The 17500-nt window shown below is 45.4% G+C and overlaps 1 protein-coding gene across 2 annotated transcripts in view; it reads right to left on the bottom strand.

Moving 5' to 3' along the window:
- Positions 1-17500, bottom strand: part of LOC134439909 (GDNF family receptor alpha-4-like) — a 76811-nt gene that overhangs the window by 25016 nt on the left and 34295 nt on the right. For both annotated transcript variants that reach the window (XM_063189824.1, XM_063189823.1), the window contains exons 2-3: positions 4503-4717; positions 2749-2842 (exon numbers count right to left, since the gene is read on the bottom strand). In XM_063189824.1, coding sequence (XP_063045894.1) covers positions 2749-2842; positions 4503-4649 — 241 coding nt within the window. In that variant the 5' untranslated portion in view covers positions 4650-4717. The remainder of the gene's footprint in view (positions 1-2748; positions 2843-4502; positions 4718-17500) is intronic.

Here is a 17500-nt window from a genome sequence, read left to right on the forward strand (position 1 = left end):
AGTTTCACCGCAGAATGCAGAGACTATTCGGACGATACACATGAGCAATACAGCAGTGCTCTTCCAGGTGACATCAAACAGAGCAGACATGATACGGACAGTAGGCCTGCAGCAAATGCACTGCTATGCTGTTGGCCCAGGTAACATCCAATAAAGCAGATATCATATAGATGACACAGAGGAGCAATACAACAGCGCCTGTCGCAGCAGCAGATGTGAAACGGATTATACAGCAAATACAGCAGCACTGCCCGTTTAGTTCACCTCTAACAGAGCTGCAGCGACAGAGCTCATCCACATAACAACCACAGAGCAGATATGGATGATATAGCGAATAGCTATGCTGCTTGTGAAGAATACATCGAACAGTGCAGATAGGCTATAGGCCAGTGGTTCTCAAAGTGTGGTCCGGGGACCACAAGTGGTCCACGACAGAACTCAGGTGGTCCGCGAGGGGATTGCTCCTTTTCCAAACAGTAGACTATATTTGTAACAAAATTACAAAGCTAAACACAATGCTGAAGTCTTATTTTCACCACTTTAATGTGAATAAAAAGTAAGTGATCTGCATTGGAATTTAGCAGTGTCAAATTAACACCTGTGAACTGTCAGTTCAGTCGACAGGTGGTCCCTGAACAGTCTTGAAGCGAATATGTGGTCCTCGGTCTGAAAAAAATTGAGAACCACTGCTATAGGCAATACAGCAATATACAGCAACAGTGTTCATCCAGGTTACATTCACCAGAGCAGATACTATGGAAAACATCACCAGAGAGAGTAGAGGGAGAGAGGTTCCATTGGCCCATTGTTTCCGGGTTCTACAGTTGCAAGGGGGAGGGGGGTAAATCCCCCTTTAGGCAGACCTAAGGACTGTTCTATTCAATGTTAGGAGTATTATGACACGTCTCTTTAGGCAGACCGGAACCTGGTCACGTTAGGTGCCCATAGAAACCTATTATGTTGGCATATCTCTATATACTTAAAGAATCTCTGCTAACGTCACAATACACTGTAAGTGCTGCTCTTCCGTCCTTGGGCATGAAAAGCTCTTTTCCAAAGCTCTTCTTTTGTTACTGTGGTTGCATGCACAAACAACCTATACAGACACTCGTACACGCGTATAATAGTTGCAGACACAAAGATCACATAGACCTGATGCACCATAATCATATGCCTGGAAAACACACGCTGGAGCTGGAAATATGCAACACACACACACACACACACACGCACGCACACTCACACGCACACACACACACACACACACACACACACACACACACACACAACACACACACACACACACACACACACACACACACACACACACGCGCGCACACACACGCACACACGCGCGCGCACGCACGCACACGCACACACACGCACACACACGCACACACACACACACACACGCACGCACACTCACACGCACACACACCTCTGGAAACTCATCAGCTGTTATCAATTTTATCTCACGTTTGTGTTCATGATATAATTTTATATGGATACAATTTGTGAAGTGAATAGTTAATCTGCTACTTTCTAACATCTGATAAGAAAATTCATTACACCTTTGATGTGGCTAGAGCTCCCATGGTTACTATTCATAAGTACTTTGATAGAGTTAGCCAATTATAAGACTGTATTTTCCAAATGCATCAGCCAATTTGGAAACAGAATTTAATTGTTAAGTGACATTACGGCAAATGTCCTTTAACACACAAATTGTTGATCTGTACACAATGTAGAGAGACTTAGACCTGAAACACTGCAATGCCCATCTACACCATAAAAGGCCACAAGGCTGTAAATATATAAATATTGCTACAGTGTGCAAAATCTACACAAAGATCAATATTCACCCTCGAACACATACAGTACTTCAAAGCAGCCACACCCAATACAGTAAATGCACACGGGCGAGAGGGATAAATGAAGATTATTGAAGGATGTAAAAACTACATAAGACAAATGGTGGAAGAGAAGAGAAGAGAAGAGAAGAGAAGAGAAGAGAAGAGAAGAGAAGAGAAGAGAAGAGAAGAGAAGAGAAGAGAAGAGAAGAGAAGAGAAGAGAAGAGAAGAGAAGAGAAGAGAAGAGAAGATGAAAGATCAAAAGAGGGTGAAGCCTAAGTAGCGAGGGAGATGTTTGGGAGGTAGAACGCTTCATGAGCTAGGTTAGTTGAAAAGACATATTTTGATCTGACCACATTTATTTCTCTTCAACACAACACAACAACACAACACAACACAACACAGCACCACACACACATACACACCATGCATGTGCACATCAGTGACGTGCGGTCATCTTTATGGCTGGTGAGGCAGTGACTTATCAATATTTGCCAAATACCTATAAGTTTCATATGTCGCTTTCTGAACATAAGGTAGGCCTACATATTAAAACATACTGCATTTAGAGAAAATGCCATTAGATATCTCTCTCTCTCACTCACACACACACACACACACACACACACACACACACACACACACACACACACAGAGACAGACACACACACACACACAGACAGACACACACACACACACAGACAGACACACACACACACACACACACACACACATGTACTTCACATTCACATTCACACACCACACCATGTGGGTATCTGATCATCACCACTTCCTGGCAGAGAGAGAGAGAGAGAGAGAAAGAGAGAGAGAGAGAGAGAGAGAGAGAGAGAGAGAGAGAGAGAGAAGAGAGAGAGAGAGAGAAGAGAGAGAGCCCACCTTGAGGGAACCTGAATGTCCAGTAGATCCGTAGGCAGCGCTCCTCTTTGCGCGAACCACGCTGGCAGCGACAATCCAGGAGGTGGCGCTTGACCTGAGTAGAACAATAATTTCAACGTTTGTATTTTGTCGCATATAATTTGCATAACTGAGAGCATCTTGTGCCATCCTGACTCCGTCTTCACGGCACATGATGAGATGGGAGGCTGATGCACTACTATTGTGACGACTTCTAGCTCAGTAATTAGCGTAGCTGTATGAGGCTTTGGGAGGGAAGTCTGCTAATGTTCCAAGCCATGCTCTGGTAGCTGTCATCCATTACATCAGCATGAAACCAGCAGGCCTGTTGACCTACTTTGGATATCTTATCCGGACGAGTCTTAGCATATTGGAGTATTACCATACGTCATCTGAACTAGTGTTATTTATAAGTTACTTATTATCTCCGCCAAGGAGGTTGTGTTTTCAGTCACGTTGGTTTGTCTGCTTGTTTGTCTGTCTGTCAGCAGGATAACTCAAAAAGTTATGACCAGATTTTGCTTAAATTGTTGGAAGTTGGGGGGCACTGTGGCGCAGCGCGCTAAGCCCCTTACATTTGGGCTTGCATGCCCACGGGGACCCCGATTCGAGTCTGGCCCGGGTAATTTCCCGACCTTGCCCCATCTCTCTCTCCCAATGGTTTCCCTTCTCCTCTCATACTATCCTGTAATAATAAAGGCCAAAAAGCCCAAAAAAATACTTTAAAAAAAGAAATTGTTGGAAGTTGTTGGAAATGACAAAGGGAACACGTGATTCAATTATGTTGGTGATCCAAATCACGATCCGGATCCAGGAATTTCTTTTAAAAAAAGATTCCTCACCAAGATCCTGGTCATTGTAATGGGGGCAGTTTGTTTACATTTTGAAAAAAAAACATTTGTATTTGTTAATTTTTAAAAAAAAAAAATGTAAACAAAGTCTGTCCCCATTACCGCAGAAATACACCAGCGGCGATCTGAGCGAGTCGAGCGACGGAAGTAATTGACTTTGTATTGAGTCGAGAGACAAAAGCGATTCTGGAGACTAGAGCGATTTGCGCGACGAGCGCGACAATTTGAAGTTGAAATCTTTTCAATTTTCTATGACGCGGTTCGGCGACAACCGCGACAGCCAATGAAGCCGCGACAGCCAATGACTGTATAGAGGTCAGTGACCACAGCCAATGGGAATGCTTGAATGCTTTGCCTTCTGCCTGTACGGACATACTCTTGTCTCCTCAATCGCTCGTATCGCTTGCTGCTACACTCTGTCGCTTGAATCGCGTCGCCGCTGGTGTATCTCTGCGGTTAGAATAGCTCATACCTCAGAAATGGCTGAGCCAAAAAATGTGGCATCACCAGGTACTGACAAGTCAAGGGTAGTGTGAGCAATACAACAGCATATTGAAATTGACTTACTGTAAGGCCGGCCGCACATCGGCTCCGAAAGCACTTTGCTTCCGACATAATTCGGATCCCCAAACCCAATTTCACACGAACATAGCATTGAAAGTCAATGGGCGGCGCCGACAAAATAGAACTTGTCTCTAATTGCTATCCAACATCGGCGAATGTCCGTGGACATCGGCGCCAGTGTGCGTGGTTCTATTGAAAACAATGGAATCGAATTTTAGCTGAGCAGTGCTCAGCACTTTGTCGGAGCCGGTGTGCGGAAGCCCTAAGTGGTCCTTTAGCCAGAACTACCTATGCTCATGAATAGGCTACGTTGTTGTTCACCTGCAGCAGGGCACTCTGCACCTCCAGGCAGCCCTGCCTCTCCTCGGGCTCCAGGGTACCGCTGGCCTGGTTCTCCACGCAGGCGTCCAGCTGGTCGTACAGGTGCCGGCACTGACGCTGGTCCAGGCACGAGCGCCGCATGTCCATGCAGTCGATAGCAGCGCCGTCCCCATGTAAGGCAAAGTCGTGCTGGGCAGACGGGACGCCGTGCACCCCTATGGTGGAGAGAGGGTGGGTGGATGGTGGTGGGGATGGAGAAAGAGGTGGGAGGATGGAGGTGGGGATGGGAGAAAGAAATGGGTGGATGGAGGTGGGGATGGGAGAAAGGGAGGAATGATGGTGTTGGGGGAAAGACAAATAGAGAGTGGTTAGACAGAGTGTGTGAGAGAACAAGAGAGAGTGAGGCAGACAAGAGGGTACAGACAGAAAAAAAACATACAGTACAAAGATAACAAAATGCTAGAATAGTTGGAAGAGGTGGAAAGACAGGTGAGAGAAAAAAAGGCAAAAAGGACAAAAAAGATCCAGACAGAAAGACAGGAAGGCGAGAAGGAATGAAGAAAGAAGAGGCAGCCTCAAGACTCACGACCTACAGTAGTAAGAGAAGATTTAGGGCAAAGCTCAGTCTGTGTCATTTTATACAGTGCGAGTACATATTTTTTGGTCGACGCTACATACGGACAAATTAAATCACTAAAAATGGAGTCAACTGGAGCTCAGGAAAACCACTCAGTGAGTCACACATGGCCACTCAGCGCTCAGTCAGTCAGTGTGTCCCTTTTTTTGGGTCAAGTAGGCCTTTTTTTCTGCGTCTGTCCTCCATCCGGCGCGCTCTCTTCCCTCCCCTCGCCCCGAACTTCTAATTCCGTAATCCCGTTCTGTTAAGTCCTGTCATCTGGAAGCGATTTTTGCTGACATTTAACAGATTTCACACCTCAAAATAACAAATGCTCTCAAAAAAAGAAAAAAAAATGCATCTCTCTCCCGCTCTCTCTCTGTCTCACACACACACAAACACAAACACACACACACAGGCACACACACACAGACACACACACACACACACACACACACACACACACACACACACACACACACACACACGGCTGCTGACAGCTTTGGCTGGGCCCGGGAGAAAGACATCTGAAAGGGCCCCAAACACAATAAATACAATGTAATGAGGATACAATTTTGGGCCTGGGACAAGTGCCCCCTTTGTCCACCCCCCCTGTCGGCTTCCCTGCGCACACACACACACACAAGCTTGGCACACTTCTGCCGCTTTGTGTGAGCCTGATAAACGCAAACAAGCGGGCAGGCCTCTAGATCCTGTCCGGTCTGAGCAGATTGGAAGTACAAACACACGATTAGTGTGGACAGCTTTGTGGAGGGAGAGAGAGAGGAAGAGAGAGAGAGAGAGAGAGAGAGAGAGAGAGAGAGAGAGAGAGAGAGAGAACAGGTTTCAAGAGCCCCAGTGGACAGGACCCTCGCTGTACACTCCAATGACAGTGTATTTCAGTCTAGTGAGGTCGCGGTAGAGAATCCCACTCGTGAATAATGCATGTTTCCCGGGAGACCAAAGGGTTCCGATACCAAGGGGCTTGAAACATTCCCCCGCGGGGATAGAGCACAGAAGGCAGAACACGGAAACGGCTCTAGTCATGTCGAAGGTATTTGCCTACCAACAGGGGAGAGACAAAGACACAGATAAAGACACAGATTATCATACATGTAGCACAGATATCCAAAGACCAACACACAACAGAAAGGTACCAACCACAATAAAGATAGGATTAGACCTATAAAAAAGAAAATCAAACCAAAATCAAACATATTACTGTAGCATATTATCAAACACAGTCGTCATTCAATGTGTTTCAGAAAGAGAAAACGAAAGAAAACAGAGCAAGATTATAACAGAGTAAAGATGGGCCTTAGTCCAAGAGTCCAGTGTGCTGCAGACGGTCTGCCCCGAGGCATGGTGGTTTAAATAAAGTTCTTCCCCAGTCAGCTTGGGGTCAACAGCTGTTTCTAACATTGCTGTCAAGAGCGGTTACTCAAGACGAGACACTGACATGACACGGGCGCACTCTTTCTTGACACAGGCTGACGGACACTCTCGACACACCAGGACGAAGCTGTGAATGAGGTATGGGGGCGTGTACCATGTTCTCCTATGCAGTGCATGCCATCAGGGGAGGTGATGTGAGCTACAGCAGAGAAGGTCGGGACTAGGAGTTAGACCTGCGGCCTTGGCAGGAGCTCAAATGGCTAAGGCGCCGTACGCCACGGACATACCGTAGGTTCGGTTCGGGCTTGAGGTCGTTTCTTTAAAAGAATGGAGTTAGACTTGTACTTGGAAAGATGATCCTAATAAATTCATTATTTGATTCCTTCAATCCCAAGAAAGACAACAGGATGAAGGCCAACAAAGTAAAGAGGGGGAAAGGGGAAGCTTACCGCACAAGAGATACAGGAGGTAGAGAGAGGATATGAAGGAAAAGGAGAGTGAGCTCGAGAGAGAGTGAGCTCGAGAGAGAGTGAGCTCGAGAGAGAGAGAGAGAGAGAGAGAGAGAGAGAGAGAGAGAGAGAGAGAGAGGAGTGGTAATGTGAGGTATCGTCTGGAGACTGGAGAGCAGGATTTGGGCAGGGACAGCTGATCCCAGGAAATGAATCTTATAGCGTCTATTCTCAACCTCCAGCATTTTACTTTTTTTTTTACTTTTTCTTTTTCTCCGTCCTGACTTGTTTTTCTCCATCTTGACTTTTTTTGCTTTTTATCTTTTTTCTTTTCTTTTCGATCCTGAGATTCTGGGGCTAAGTGAGGGCACAGTGTGGTGGCAACGCAGCTGTGACAAAACCTGCATCACAATGTGACACACACACACACACACACACACACACACACACACACACACACACACACACACACACACACACACACACACACACACACACACACACACACACACACACACACACACACACACACACACACACACACACACACACACACACACACACAGTCTCTCTCTCTCTACCTCTTCTTCTCATTCCATCTTCACACACACACACACACACACACACACACCTATATCTTACGTCACAAAATGTGGTGCTCCATGCAACATCAAAATATGTGGCACTCTCACACAGACACACACACACACACACGCACGCACACACACACGAACACGCACGCACACAGTGCACCATCACACTGCATACCTATCAGTTTACTCCTTCTGGATGCAGCCAGGGCCTTTCCAAGCATACAAACCCAGCTCTGAATGCCAGCCAGTACCTCTGAGACTACACAAGGACTTCCAGTAACCAGCTATATAGACAGGGGAACTGGGGACACAGACTGAAATTGGGAAATCAAACTGGATCCGGTAACACTTCATTTCAAGGGGCCTTTAATTACAGTGTACTTCCTCATTAGATACAGTGAAATAACTGGTGTAATAACATGTAAGTACAACTGTAGTACATCATGCTCATGTGCATCTACATAGGCTACCAAGGGTTCCTTTCACCTCAGTTCAGCCATTTGCCTCCCTGGAAGAATTCAGCATTTTGGCAAAGTATTACAAAACCACTGCATAATGAAATAGCACAGAAATAACACATTCCCTGACTTAACTCTTAAATATAATGCTGTCCAATAATTATCCAATAAGTTAATGAGTTAAGCTCATCTTACGAAGCATTGTTCAAAGAGCAATGTACAGGGGAGACTGAAATTGTGTCATTTGCCAATATCTTGTACAGTGCGTGTGCCACGTGTCATGCACTACTGCCTTGCCACCTTCGCAGCTCTATCCAGCTGTACTTTTCTTGCCTCCTCTAAGAAGAACATGCACTCACCTCATTTTGATAGACAACCTTGTTTTGTGAAGGCAAGGCATTCTACTTTATTAGCGCGAGTTAGCTACTTACAACCTAATTATCCAGAAACTAGACGGAACAATACAATGGATGTGGACAATATGTGACTTGGACCATGCAGCATAGTCGAATAAGCTTCAACCCCCCCCCCCACCCCCCACACCCCCCCCCCCCCCCCCCCAACACACACACACACACACAACCCCCACCCTCCACCTAGACCTCATTTTGAAAGACAACCTTGTTTTGTGAAGGCAAAGCATTCTTTGTCAGGGTAGGTTACCTATAGGCTATGCGTACGACATAATTATCCAGAACACTACGCATAACAATACAATGGATGCACATACAGTATGTGACTGGGACCATGCAGCATAGCTGAATAAGCTTCACTCACACACACACACACACACACACACACACACACACACACACACACACACACACACACACACACACACACATACACACACACACACACACACGCACACACACGCACACACACACGCACACACACACACACACACACACACACACACACACACACACACACACACACACACAGACACACACACACAAACACACAAACACACAGACACACACACACACACACACACACACACACACACAGAGACACACACACACACACCCTTGCCTCCTTGGCAGCTGTGTCCAGCTGTACTTGCCTTGCCGTGCCTTGTCTAGGGAGGAGGACATGCACCCACCTAGACCTCATTACAGCCTACAACACATCTCTGCAGCTGACACAAACACACAAGGACGGAATGGAAACAACACAGAGAGAGCGAGAGAGAGAACAGGAGAGAGAGCAAGAGAGAGAACAGGAGAAAGAGAGAGAGAGAGAGAGAGAGAGAGAGAGAGAGAGAGAGAGAGAGAGAGAGAGAAACATTTGTGCAAGAGCAAATTTAAATCACGTGTTGGTGTATATGTGTGTTTTTTGTGTTGTATGGAAATCGAAGTGTGTGTGAGTGTGTGTGTGTGTGTGTGTGTGTCATCATGTTTGTGTTTGTGTGTGTGTGTGGGGTGAGTACCACACACCACATGAATGCAAAGCGCATGTAGGCAAGCCTGCTGCTTCAGAGAGGGTGTCTCCTTGTGTTTGTGCATCGAGAAACCGATAAATTATTCCGGCGAAGAGGAGAGAGATTGACATGCTACCAGCCCACCACAACCACATTAGCACTGTTGACAGCCGGTGGAAATGCAATATAATGTAATGGCATGTAATGCAAGACAGCGGAGAGCAGCCTGGTGGAGGTATTCAGGTGAGTGGGAAGTGGTTGTGGGGGGGAAGTGAGCGACCGGGAGAAAATATTGCAGTTCTCATTGTCATGTATGTTAAAGATGACAAGTGGTTGTCGCTCTCGTTTAATCTCATTGTGTTTCGTCAGTCATTCTTCCGTCAACTTCTTCCAAGTGTTTTAAAAAGCTGAAAAAAAGAATGTTTCAGTGGTTCAGTCAGTGGTTTATCAACTTGAGGAAACAGGATGAAAAGACACCCAGGGCTGAGCTGGGACCACAAATCGGCCCGGGCAGTTTTGACATACAGCTCCAGGCCACTTTATTAGAATAGTATGAAAAAGTTGATTTATTTCCATAATTCCATCAATAATGTTAAACTGTCATGGATTATAGATTCATGGCCCAGTTGTTTAACTATTCCAATCATTAAATTGTTTATTTTTACATATTTTGGTCTTCCAGCTCAAAAAACCCATGAATTGGGGAAATCGCATCATTAGAATATTGTAATGAAATCACAATTTTCTTCATCAAAATTCGGGTCACATCAAATCAGTTGAAATTTGGTACTTTCTACATAACATGCAATGTTCAATATTTGGTTAGGACTCTCTCTGTCTTCATAACGGCTATGATGCGTTTAACATTGAAGTCAATGGCAGAAACTGTACATGGGAGTTATGGAAGCCCAGATATCCTTGATGCTTTGCTGTCAGCTGTTCTTGTTTGTTGATCTGGTGTCCCACACTTCACTCTTCAATATACCTATATATTTCCATGGCATGTTTTGGAGCTAACTCACCAGTTTAATTCTAAATCACCAGAAATGAAACCCCATTGAAAATGAATGGGGTTTTATTTATGGTGATTTAGAATTAAACTGGTGAGTTAGTGCCAAAACGTAGCATGGAAATCTACGGGTATATTGAAGAATGAAGTGTGGGACACCAGGTGTGGGGGGCTTAGCACTCTGCGCCACAGCGCACCCCCCCACCCCCATACTACAATTAGTAGCCTACTATATCAAGGATGGACCGATAGGCCGCCCCATCTAAATTCTGGGCTGGTCTTTAAGGGAAAATTAGAAAAAAAGCAAACAAACAAACAAACGTAACAAACGCATCGGCCCACCGAGAAAATGCCCTGTATGCCAGATTACCAGTCCAGCCCTGAAGACACCTCTGCCTGTGTCGTTGCCCACTATGGACCATGACCAAACCAATTAATTTCAGGGAAGTGGGCCCTTTGTAGTTCAAATGAGAGACAATGCCTTGTACACATTATAGTGTAAATTGAAGAAAAATAAAAAAAACTACTGGCATGCTTGGGCAATTGGAAAGATATTTTATGGAAAGACAGGATTTTTGAACTTTAGAGACAGTGCTTTACTCTGTGAAGCCACAACATTCTCTGTTAATGACTTTGGGGCATTGGTCTTGAAGCTATTCCCCCTGAGTATTGAACTGTGTGTGTGTGTGTGTGTGTGTGTAGGATTGTAGGATGTGTATGCATTGTTCTGTGTGTGTGTCTGTGTGTGTGTGTGTGTAGGATTGTATGATGTGTATGCATTGTCCTGTGTGTGTGTGTGTGTGTGTGTGTGTGTGTGTGTGTGTGTGTGTGTGTGTGTGTGTGTGTGTGTGTGTAGGATTGTAGGATGTGTATGCATTGTCCTGTGTGTGTGTGTGTGTGTGTGTGTGTGTGTGTGTGTGTGTGTGTGTGTGTGTGTGTGTGTGTGTGTGTGTGTGTGTGTGTGTGTGTGTGTGTGTGTGTGTGTGTATGTGTGTGTGCAGCCAAAGTAACCATTCACAGTTGATACATCATACCCGTTTCACTCAAATTCTGGTCAATTCATTCCATTTCTGTGGATGTACCTGTATACGTGTGACAGCCTAGCTCAACATCACACCATCAACCACCATGCAAACTCAAACGCCCCTAGGGAACACCGTTCTGCACCACTAAATGAAACAATGGAAACACCTGCGTATAAAATATACACTCAGCACTACAGCACAAAAAGAAGAAGAAAGAAAAAAATACAGGTGCCAAAAAACAACAACAACAGTGCATCACCGCATCAATGGTGTAACATCTGTGCTGAAAGATGGCATTTTGTGAGGGCTTTGGACAGAGAACCACCTGACAACTACTGACTGTTTCTTTGCCCGTGACAAATCGAGCTGGAGGAAGAACAACAACTTTCTTTTCATTCATTCATTCATTCATTTCCTGTTGTTCTCTCTCTCTCTCTCCCTCGTGCGTCTTCCTACTACTGCTACACACAATAGTTTGATGGATGTTGGCAGAGGGGGGTGACGCTGAAGGAAGGGAATAAAAATGGAAACAATGAAAGAAAATAGAACAATTCATCTGAGGCGCTAGGCTGCTCCCGGATGCTGCATAGAGGGGCCATGTCCAATTTCGCCCGGCTGTCTGTCTTCGCCGCAAAATGCTGAGGAGCGTTTGACACTTGTGTGACAGGGACATAGCCCTACTGTACTGCCGGTGTCGCCACCACCCGAGTTTGTTTTTGTTTCGTTTTTTTGAAGGAGTGAATGCACCGTGTGTGTGTGTGTGTGTGTGTGTGTGTGTGTGTGTGTGTGTGTGTGTGTGTGTGTGTGTGTGTGTGTGTGTGTGTGTGTGTGTGTGTGTGTGTGTGTGTGTGTGTGTGTGTGTGTTTCAGTGAGTGAGCAGGACTGCTGAGCTGAACGGCTTATGGGGCACAGCGAGACAAGAGCATAACAAAAGTGAGAATAAAAGTTTGTGTATGTGTGGGTGCGCGCACTTGCGCGTGTGTGTGTGTGTGTTCAAAAGAAAGATTATGCACTGTGCAATCCGTGTGTGTGTGTGTGTGTGTGTGTGTGTGTGTGTGTGTGTGTGTGTGTGTGTGTGTGTGTGTGTGTGTGTGTGTGTGTGTGTGTGTGTGTGTGTGTGTGTGTGTGTGTTTGTGTGTTTGTGCATGCGTGTGCGTGTATCTGTGTGTTCTTTTATCTATGCGTGAGGTGACTGTGGACTTTGTCTAACTGTGTGAAATATGAAACACGTTACACAAACTCAAACATAAAAAGCACCCCCTGCTGCGTACTCCTCTTTGGTGCTGGTCAGGCGAGTGAAGCCCAGAGATGTTAACTCTCTCCCCCTGCGGTCCGACCTTTTTATACCCTGCTGCTGACAAGACGCACTGACTCTAATGCAGACGGCTGGCAGGCAGGTGGGGACCAAACGCGAGACACCCAGTTCACTTGAGATTGTACGGTAAGGTGGGAATTTTTGCATACGTTTGAGTTATGTGTGAGAGAGAGAGAAACAGATGCAGAGTGTGTAAACACTGCACTGTGTGTGTGTGTGTGTGCACGCGCACGTGTGTGTGTGTGTGTGTGTGTGTGTGTGTGTGTGTGTGTGTGTGTGTGTGTGTGTGTGTGTGTGTGTGTGTGTGTGTGTGTGCCCGCGCGCGCGTGTTCGCCCGTGTTCACACGTGTGTGTGTGTTTGTGCGCGCACGCCCCATGAAAGAGTGATGTTGCAAAGAGCACTTTCTTTCTATGCAGGAGGTCAGCGCTGCTTTTAGTGTTGCACAGTGAGCGAGTAAGACTCTGTTAAAAACCCAGCGGTACAACCATTCAATCCCCCCATCCTGACAGACAGACGAGAGACTGTGTGTGTGTGTGTGTGTGTGTGTGTGTGTGTGTGTGTGTGTGTGTGTGTGTGTGTGTGTGTGTGTGTGTGTGTTGGATTGTAGGATGTGTATGCATTGTACTATGTGTGTGTGTGTGTGTGTGTGTGTGTGTGTGTGTGTGTGTGTGTTGGATTGTAGGATGTGTATGCATTGTACTACGTGTGTGTGTGTGTGTGTGTGTGTGTGTGTGTGTGTGTGTGTGTGTGTGTGTGTGTGTGTGTGTGTGTGTGCGTCAGTGAGTGAGTGAGTGAGCGAGTGAGCGAGCGAGAGTGAGCGAGCGAGCGAGAGAGCGAGAGTGAGTGTGTGAGTGAGTGAGTGAGTGAACGAGCGAGCGAGCGAGCGAGCGAGCGAGAGAGAGAGAGAGAGAGAGAGAGAGAGAGAGAGAGAGAGAGAGAGAGAGAGAGAGAGAGAGAGAGAGAGAGAGAGAGAGAGAGAGAGAGAGGCTGGCATCCGGCAGCCAACCGGCAAGCAGGTGTGGCCCAGACATGAGACAGCAGGTCCACATGCTAATGTGACATGGCTCAGAAACAAGTCTCTCCTCCCCAGCTGACACGTCAATTAGGGAGGCCTTTTAAATAGGGAGCGACATGGGGAGATGAAATACTGTAGACACCACGCAGAGGGAGAGTACACCTCCATCCATCAATCAATCAATCATTGCAGACTGAGAAGAGAGAGGGAGACAGAGAAAGAGAGAGGGGGGTGGGAGAGAGAGAGAGGCAGAGATAGAGACAAACACAGGGAGAGATGACAAGGCAGACAGACATACAGAGAGCGAGAGAGAGAGAGAGAGAGAGAGAGAGAGAATGAGAGAGAATGAGAGAGGCACTGAGGCAATAAAACTGTTTAAAAGATTAAGCTCAAACGAGGCAGCGGGCCCAGATGGCGTTTCATCTTTCCAACCGGTTGAGCACCTGTCTATCAAAGGTCAGAGAAGGAGGGTGACTGATCATCACTCTTCCAAAAAAGAAAACAGTGTGTCCCAGTGTCCCTCAACAACAAAAAAAGATTTCAGGCCTATCATTCCTCTTCCAAAAAAGCTGTCCCTCACAAAAGCAATGCTTTGAGATCCATCATTCATCTCCCAAAAAGTCTGTTCCTCAGTAGAGCAATGAATTCAGATCCATCAGACCTCTTCCAAAATAGGCTTTACCTCACAAAAGAAATGGCTTTAGCCACTTCCATTGAAGTGTGCAAAGGTGTGCAGAAGTTGATAGGTTGAGAGGTTGGTAAGCTAAGTCTGCATGGCCAATTGGACCTCTACCAGATTGCCTGTAGATATGACCTTAGCACTAACACCATTCTTACCACAGTGCACTCAATTCAGCAACATCTTGAAATTCACAAGGCCACACCTCCATATCCTTCTTAGTAAACTTTAAAAGGTTCACTGTGTAGGATGGTGGCCAGAGGAGGTATTGTAACTATGCTGCTCTTCAAAACTGTGCTGCCCATTCCCAAATATGATCTTTTCATAAATATGTACAAAAAAATAAACAATTTACTAGTATGATGAATGTAGAGGAAGTGTAACAGCTATTCAAAAGGGTGGCCATTGGGAAAATTGCACTTTACATACATGAAAAGGTGGATCTTCTCCATCATAATGAATACGTAGAATTTGTTGATTGTGGTAAGTATTCATGAAAAGGTTAACATTTGGTTTATTTCCAGAATTCATGCTGCCCAATGACAAAACATTACACAGTGCACCTTTTAACCAGAAGGACCCAACAGGTGAGAGTGAACCACTATACTATTACAGTGTCGCCAGTGAGTATTGGCACCCTTGAAGCTTAAGCACATTATGGGACATATCTCCAGATAACAAATAATAAGGTCAACCATGATTTTTCTATAGATAGCTTGTGGTTGATACTAAATGTAAAAATGTTCAACAGCAATGAAGGTAAAGAAGGTAAAGCTCCTGGAATCACTGGTATTGGCACCCTTTACTGGATACCATTGTGGAAACCTAATTTGACTCGAATATGGTAGATAACAAATGGGAATCACCTTTGACTAATTGCTTTTGCCCATAGGACATGAAATAGGCAAGGATTTTTTAATGTTTGTGTTTTAAATAGCCACCTGTTACATATTGTGTGTCTTTGACAAATGTGAAGACAGGGGGGCTGCCTGATGACACCAGAAATACAATTATTTGCGAAAACAGCACCTCCAAGTAATAAAGGGTCATCAAAATCAAAATACCCTAGTATACCATTTCCTACACTGTGTTGTTTTATTCAGAAATCTGCCAAACAGGGAGCTGTAAAGAACATCCTTGGATGTGGGGTTAAGGGCAGACATTATGATAGAAGTCTGTAGAAGTTGATGCAAATGACAACAAAACACAGGGCCTAACATCTACGGACATGAAGGTCAACTTTGAACTGTTTTAGGAAGTTTTTTTCAATAAGCATCACAAGTTAAACACTATACAAAGTATTGGTTTTTGGTTGGAGGCAAAGGCAGACCACATTGCTTCAAGAAAATCATAAAAGGGAACACCTGAAGTCTGTATAAGAGAATACAGGGAAAGCACAGCCCTTTTATGAATGTTTTAAGGTCAGATGAAGCAATAGTACAGCTTTTCTGCAAGAAAAGGACACCCTACCAAAAATCAAGTATGGTGTCAGATCTATAATATTATGTCACCCCATTGATGCATTAGGTATTGGAGGCTTTGACCATATCACAGGTATCATGACAAGCATCACAGGTATCATCATTTACAAGAAAATGTGTAACCATGTCAAGTCAAGTCAAGTCAAGTTTATTGTCAATTTCTTTACATGCACTGGTCATACAAAGAATTTGAAATTGCGTTTCTTGCTCTCCCATGCAGACATAGACTAATCTAGGTAAGGACATAGACAGTATAGACATAGACAGTACTCATACATGGACATAGACAGTATGGACGTAGACATTGCTCATACAGACATTTAAAGTGCAAGACTGGACAACAGAAGACTTGTAGAGAACATACATTAAGAGGAGGTATTTTGTTGTTCTTTTTTCTAAAAGTCCTTTATAGCGTTCTGACATAGTAATAGTAGCATTTGAAGAAATAAATAATTAAAAAAAGGTTTTTATTAAATACACCAGCAGCAGTATGTGTGTGTGTGTGTTTGTATGTGTTTTGTGTGCGTGTGTGCGTGTGTGTGTGTGTGTGTGTGTGTGTGTGTGTGTGTGTGTGTGTGTGTGTGTGTGTGTGTGTGTGTGTGTGTGTGTTTAGTGCAGGTAGAAAGTGCGGTGTGCGTCTGTGTGTGTGTACCTGTGTATGTGTGTGTGTGTGTGTGTGTGTGTGTGTGTATGTGTGTGAGTATGAGTTGTGTGTCAGTGTGTGTATGTTTGGGTTTAGTGCAGAAAGTGCAGTGTGCTTGTGTGTGTGTGTGTGTGTGTGTGTGTGTGTGTGTGTGTGTGTGTGTGTGTGTGCATGTGTATGTTTTGAGTTAGTGCAGGTTGAAAGTTCAGTCACAGATGTAGTAGTGCAGGTGGAATGTTCAGTCGCAGATATGGTGGTGGGGATGAGGGGGGGGAGCGTTGTCAGTGGCCTGGCTGGCTAGAGGCTGACAGTGAAGGGAGAGTGGGTTGAGTGTTCAGTATCTTGATTGCTTGATGCATCGTGCTGCTTGCAAGCCTGGTGGTACGGGAACGGAGGCGCCTGTACCTCTTTCCAGAGGGCAGGAGGCTGAACAGTTTGTGTGCAGGGTGGTTTGTGTCTTTGATGATCATCAGTGCTTTTCGGGTGAGGCGTGCGGTGTAAATGTCCTGCAGGGAGGGGAGTGGTACTCCAATGATCTTCTTCGCTGTGTTCACAACACGCTGGAGTGTCTTCCTGTTTTTCTCCGTGCAGCTTCCTCCCCACACTGTGATGCAGCTGGACACGACGCTCTCTATGGTTCCTCTGTAGAACGTTGTCATGATGGAGGGTGTAGCACTTGCCTTCTTTAGTTTGCGCAAGAAGTAGAGACGCTGATGGGCCTTCTTCGCCAGTGATGTAGTGTTGGTGGTCCAAGAGAGGTCGTCGCTGATGTGCACTCCAAGGAACTTGGTGCTGCTCACTCTCTCCACAGCATCACCGTCGATGGTCAGTGGTGGCAGTTGTTTTTGGAGTGCAAGAACAGTTTTTGGAGTGGATGTGCAAGAACGCTTGGTTTG

The sequence above is a fragment of the Engraulis encrasicolus genome, chromosome 23 (genome assembly GCF_034702125.1).
Source record: "Engraulis encrasicolus isolate BLACKSEA-1 chromosome 23, IST_EnEncr_1.0, whole genome shotgun sequence".
Classification (NCBI taxonomy): domain Eukaryota; kingdom Metazoa; phylum Chordata; class Actinopteri; order Clupeiformes; family Engraulidae; genus Engraulis; species Engraulis encrasicolus.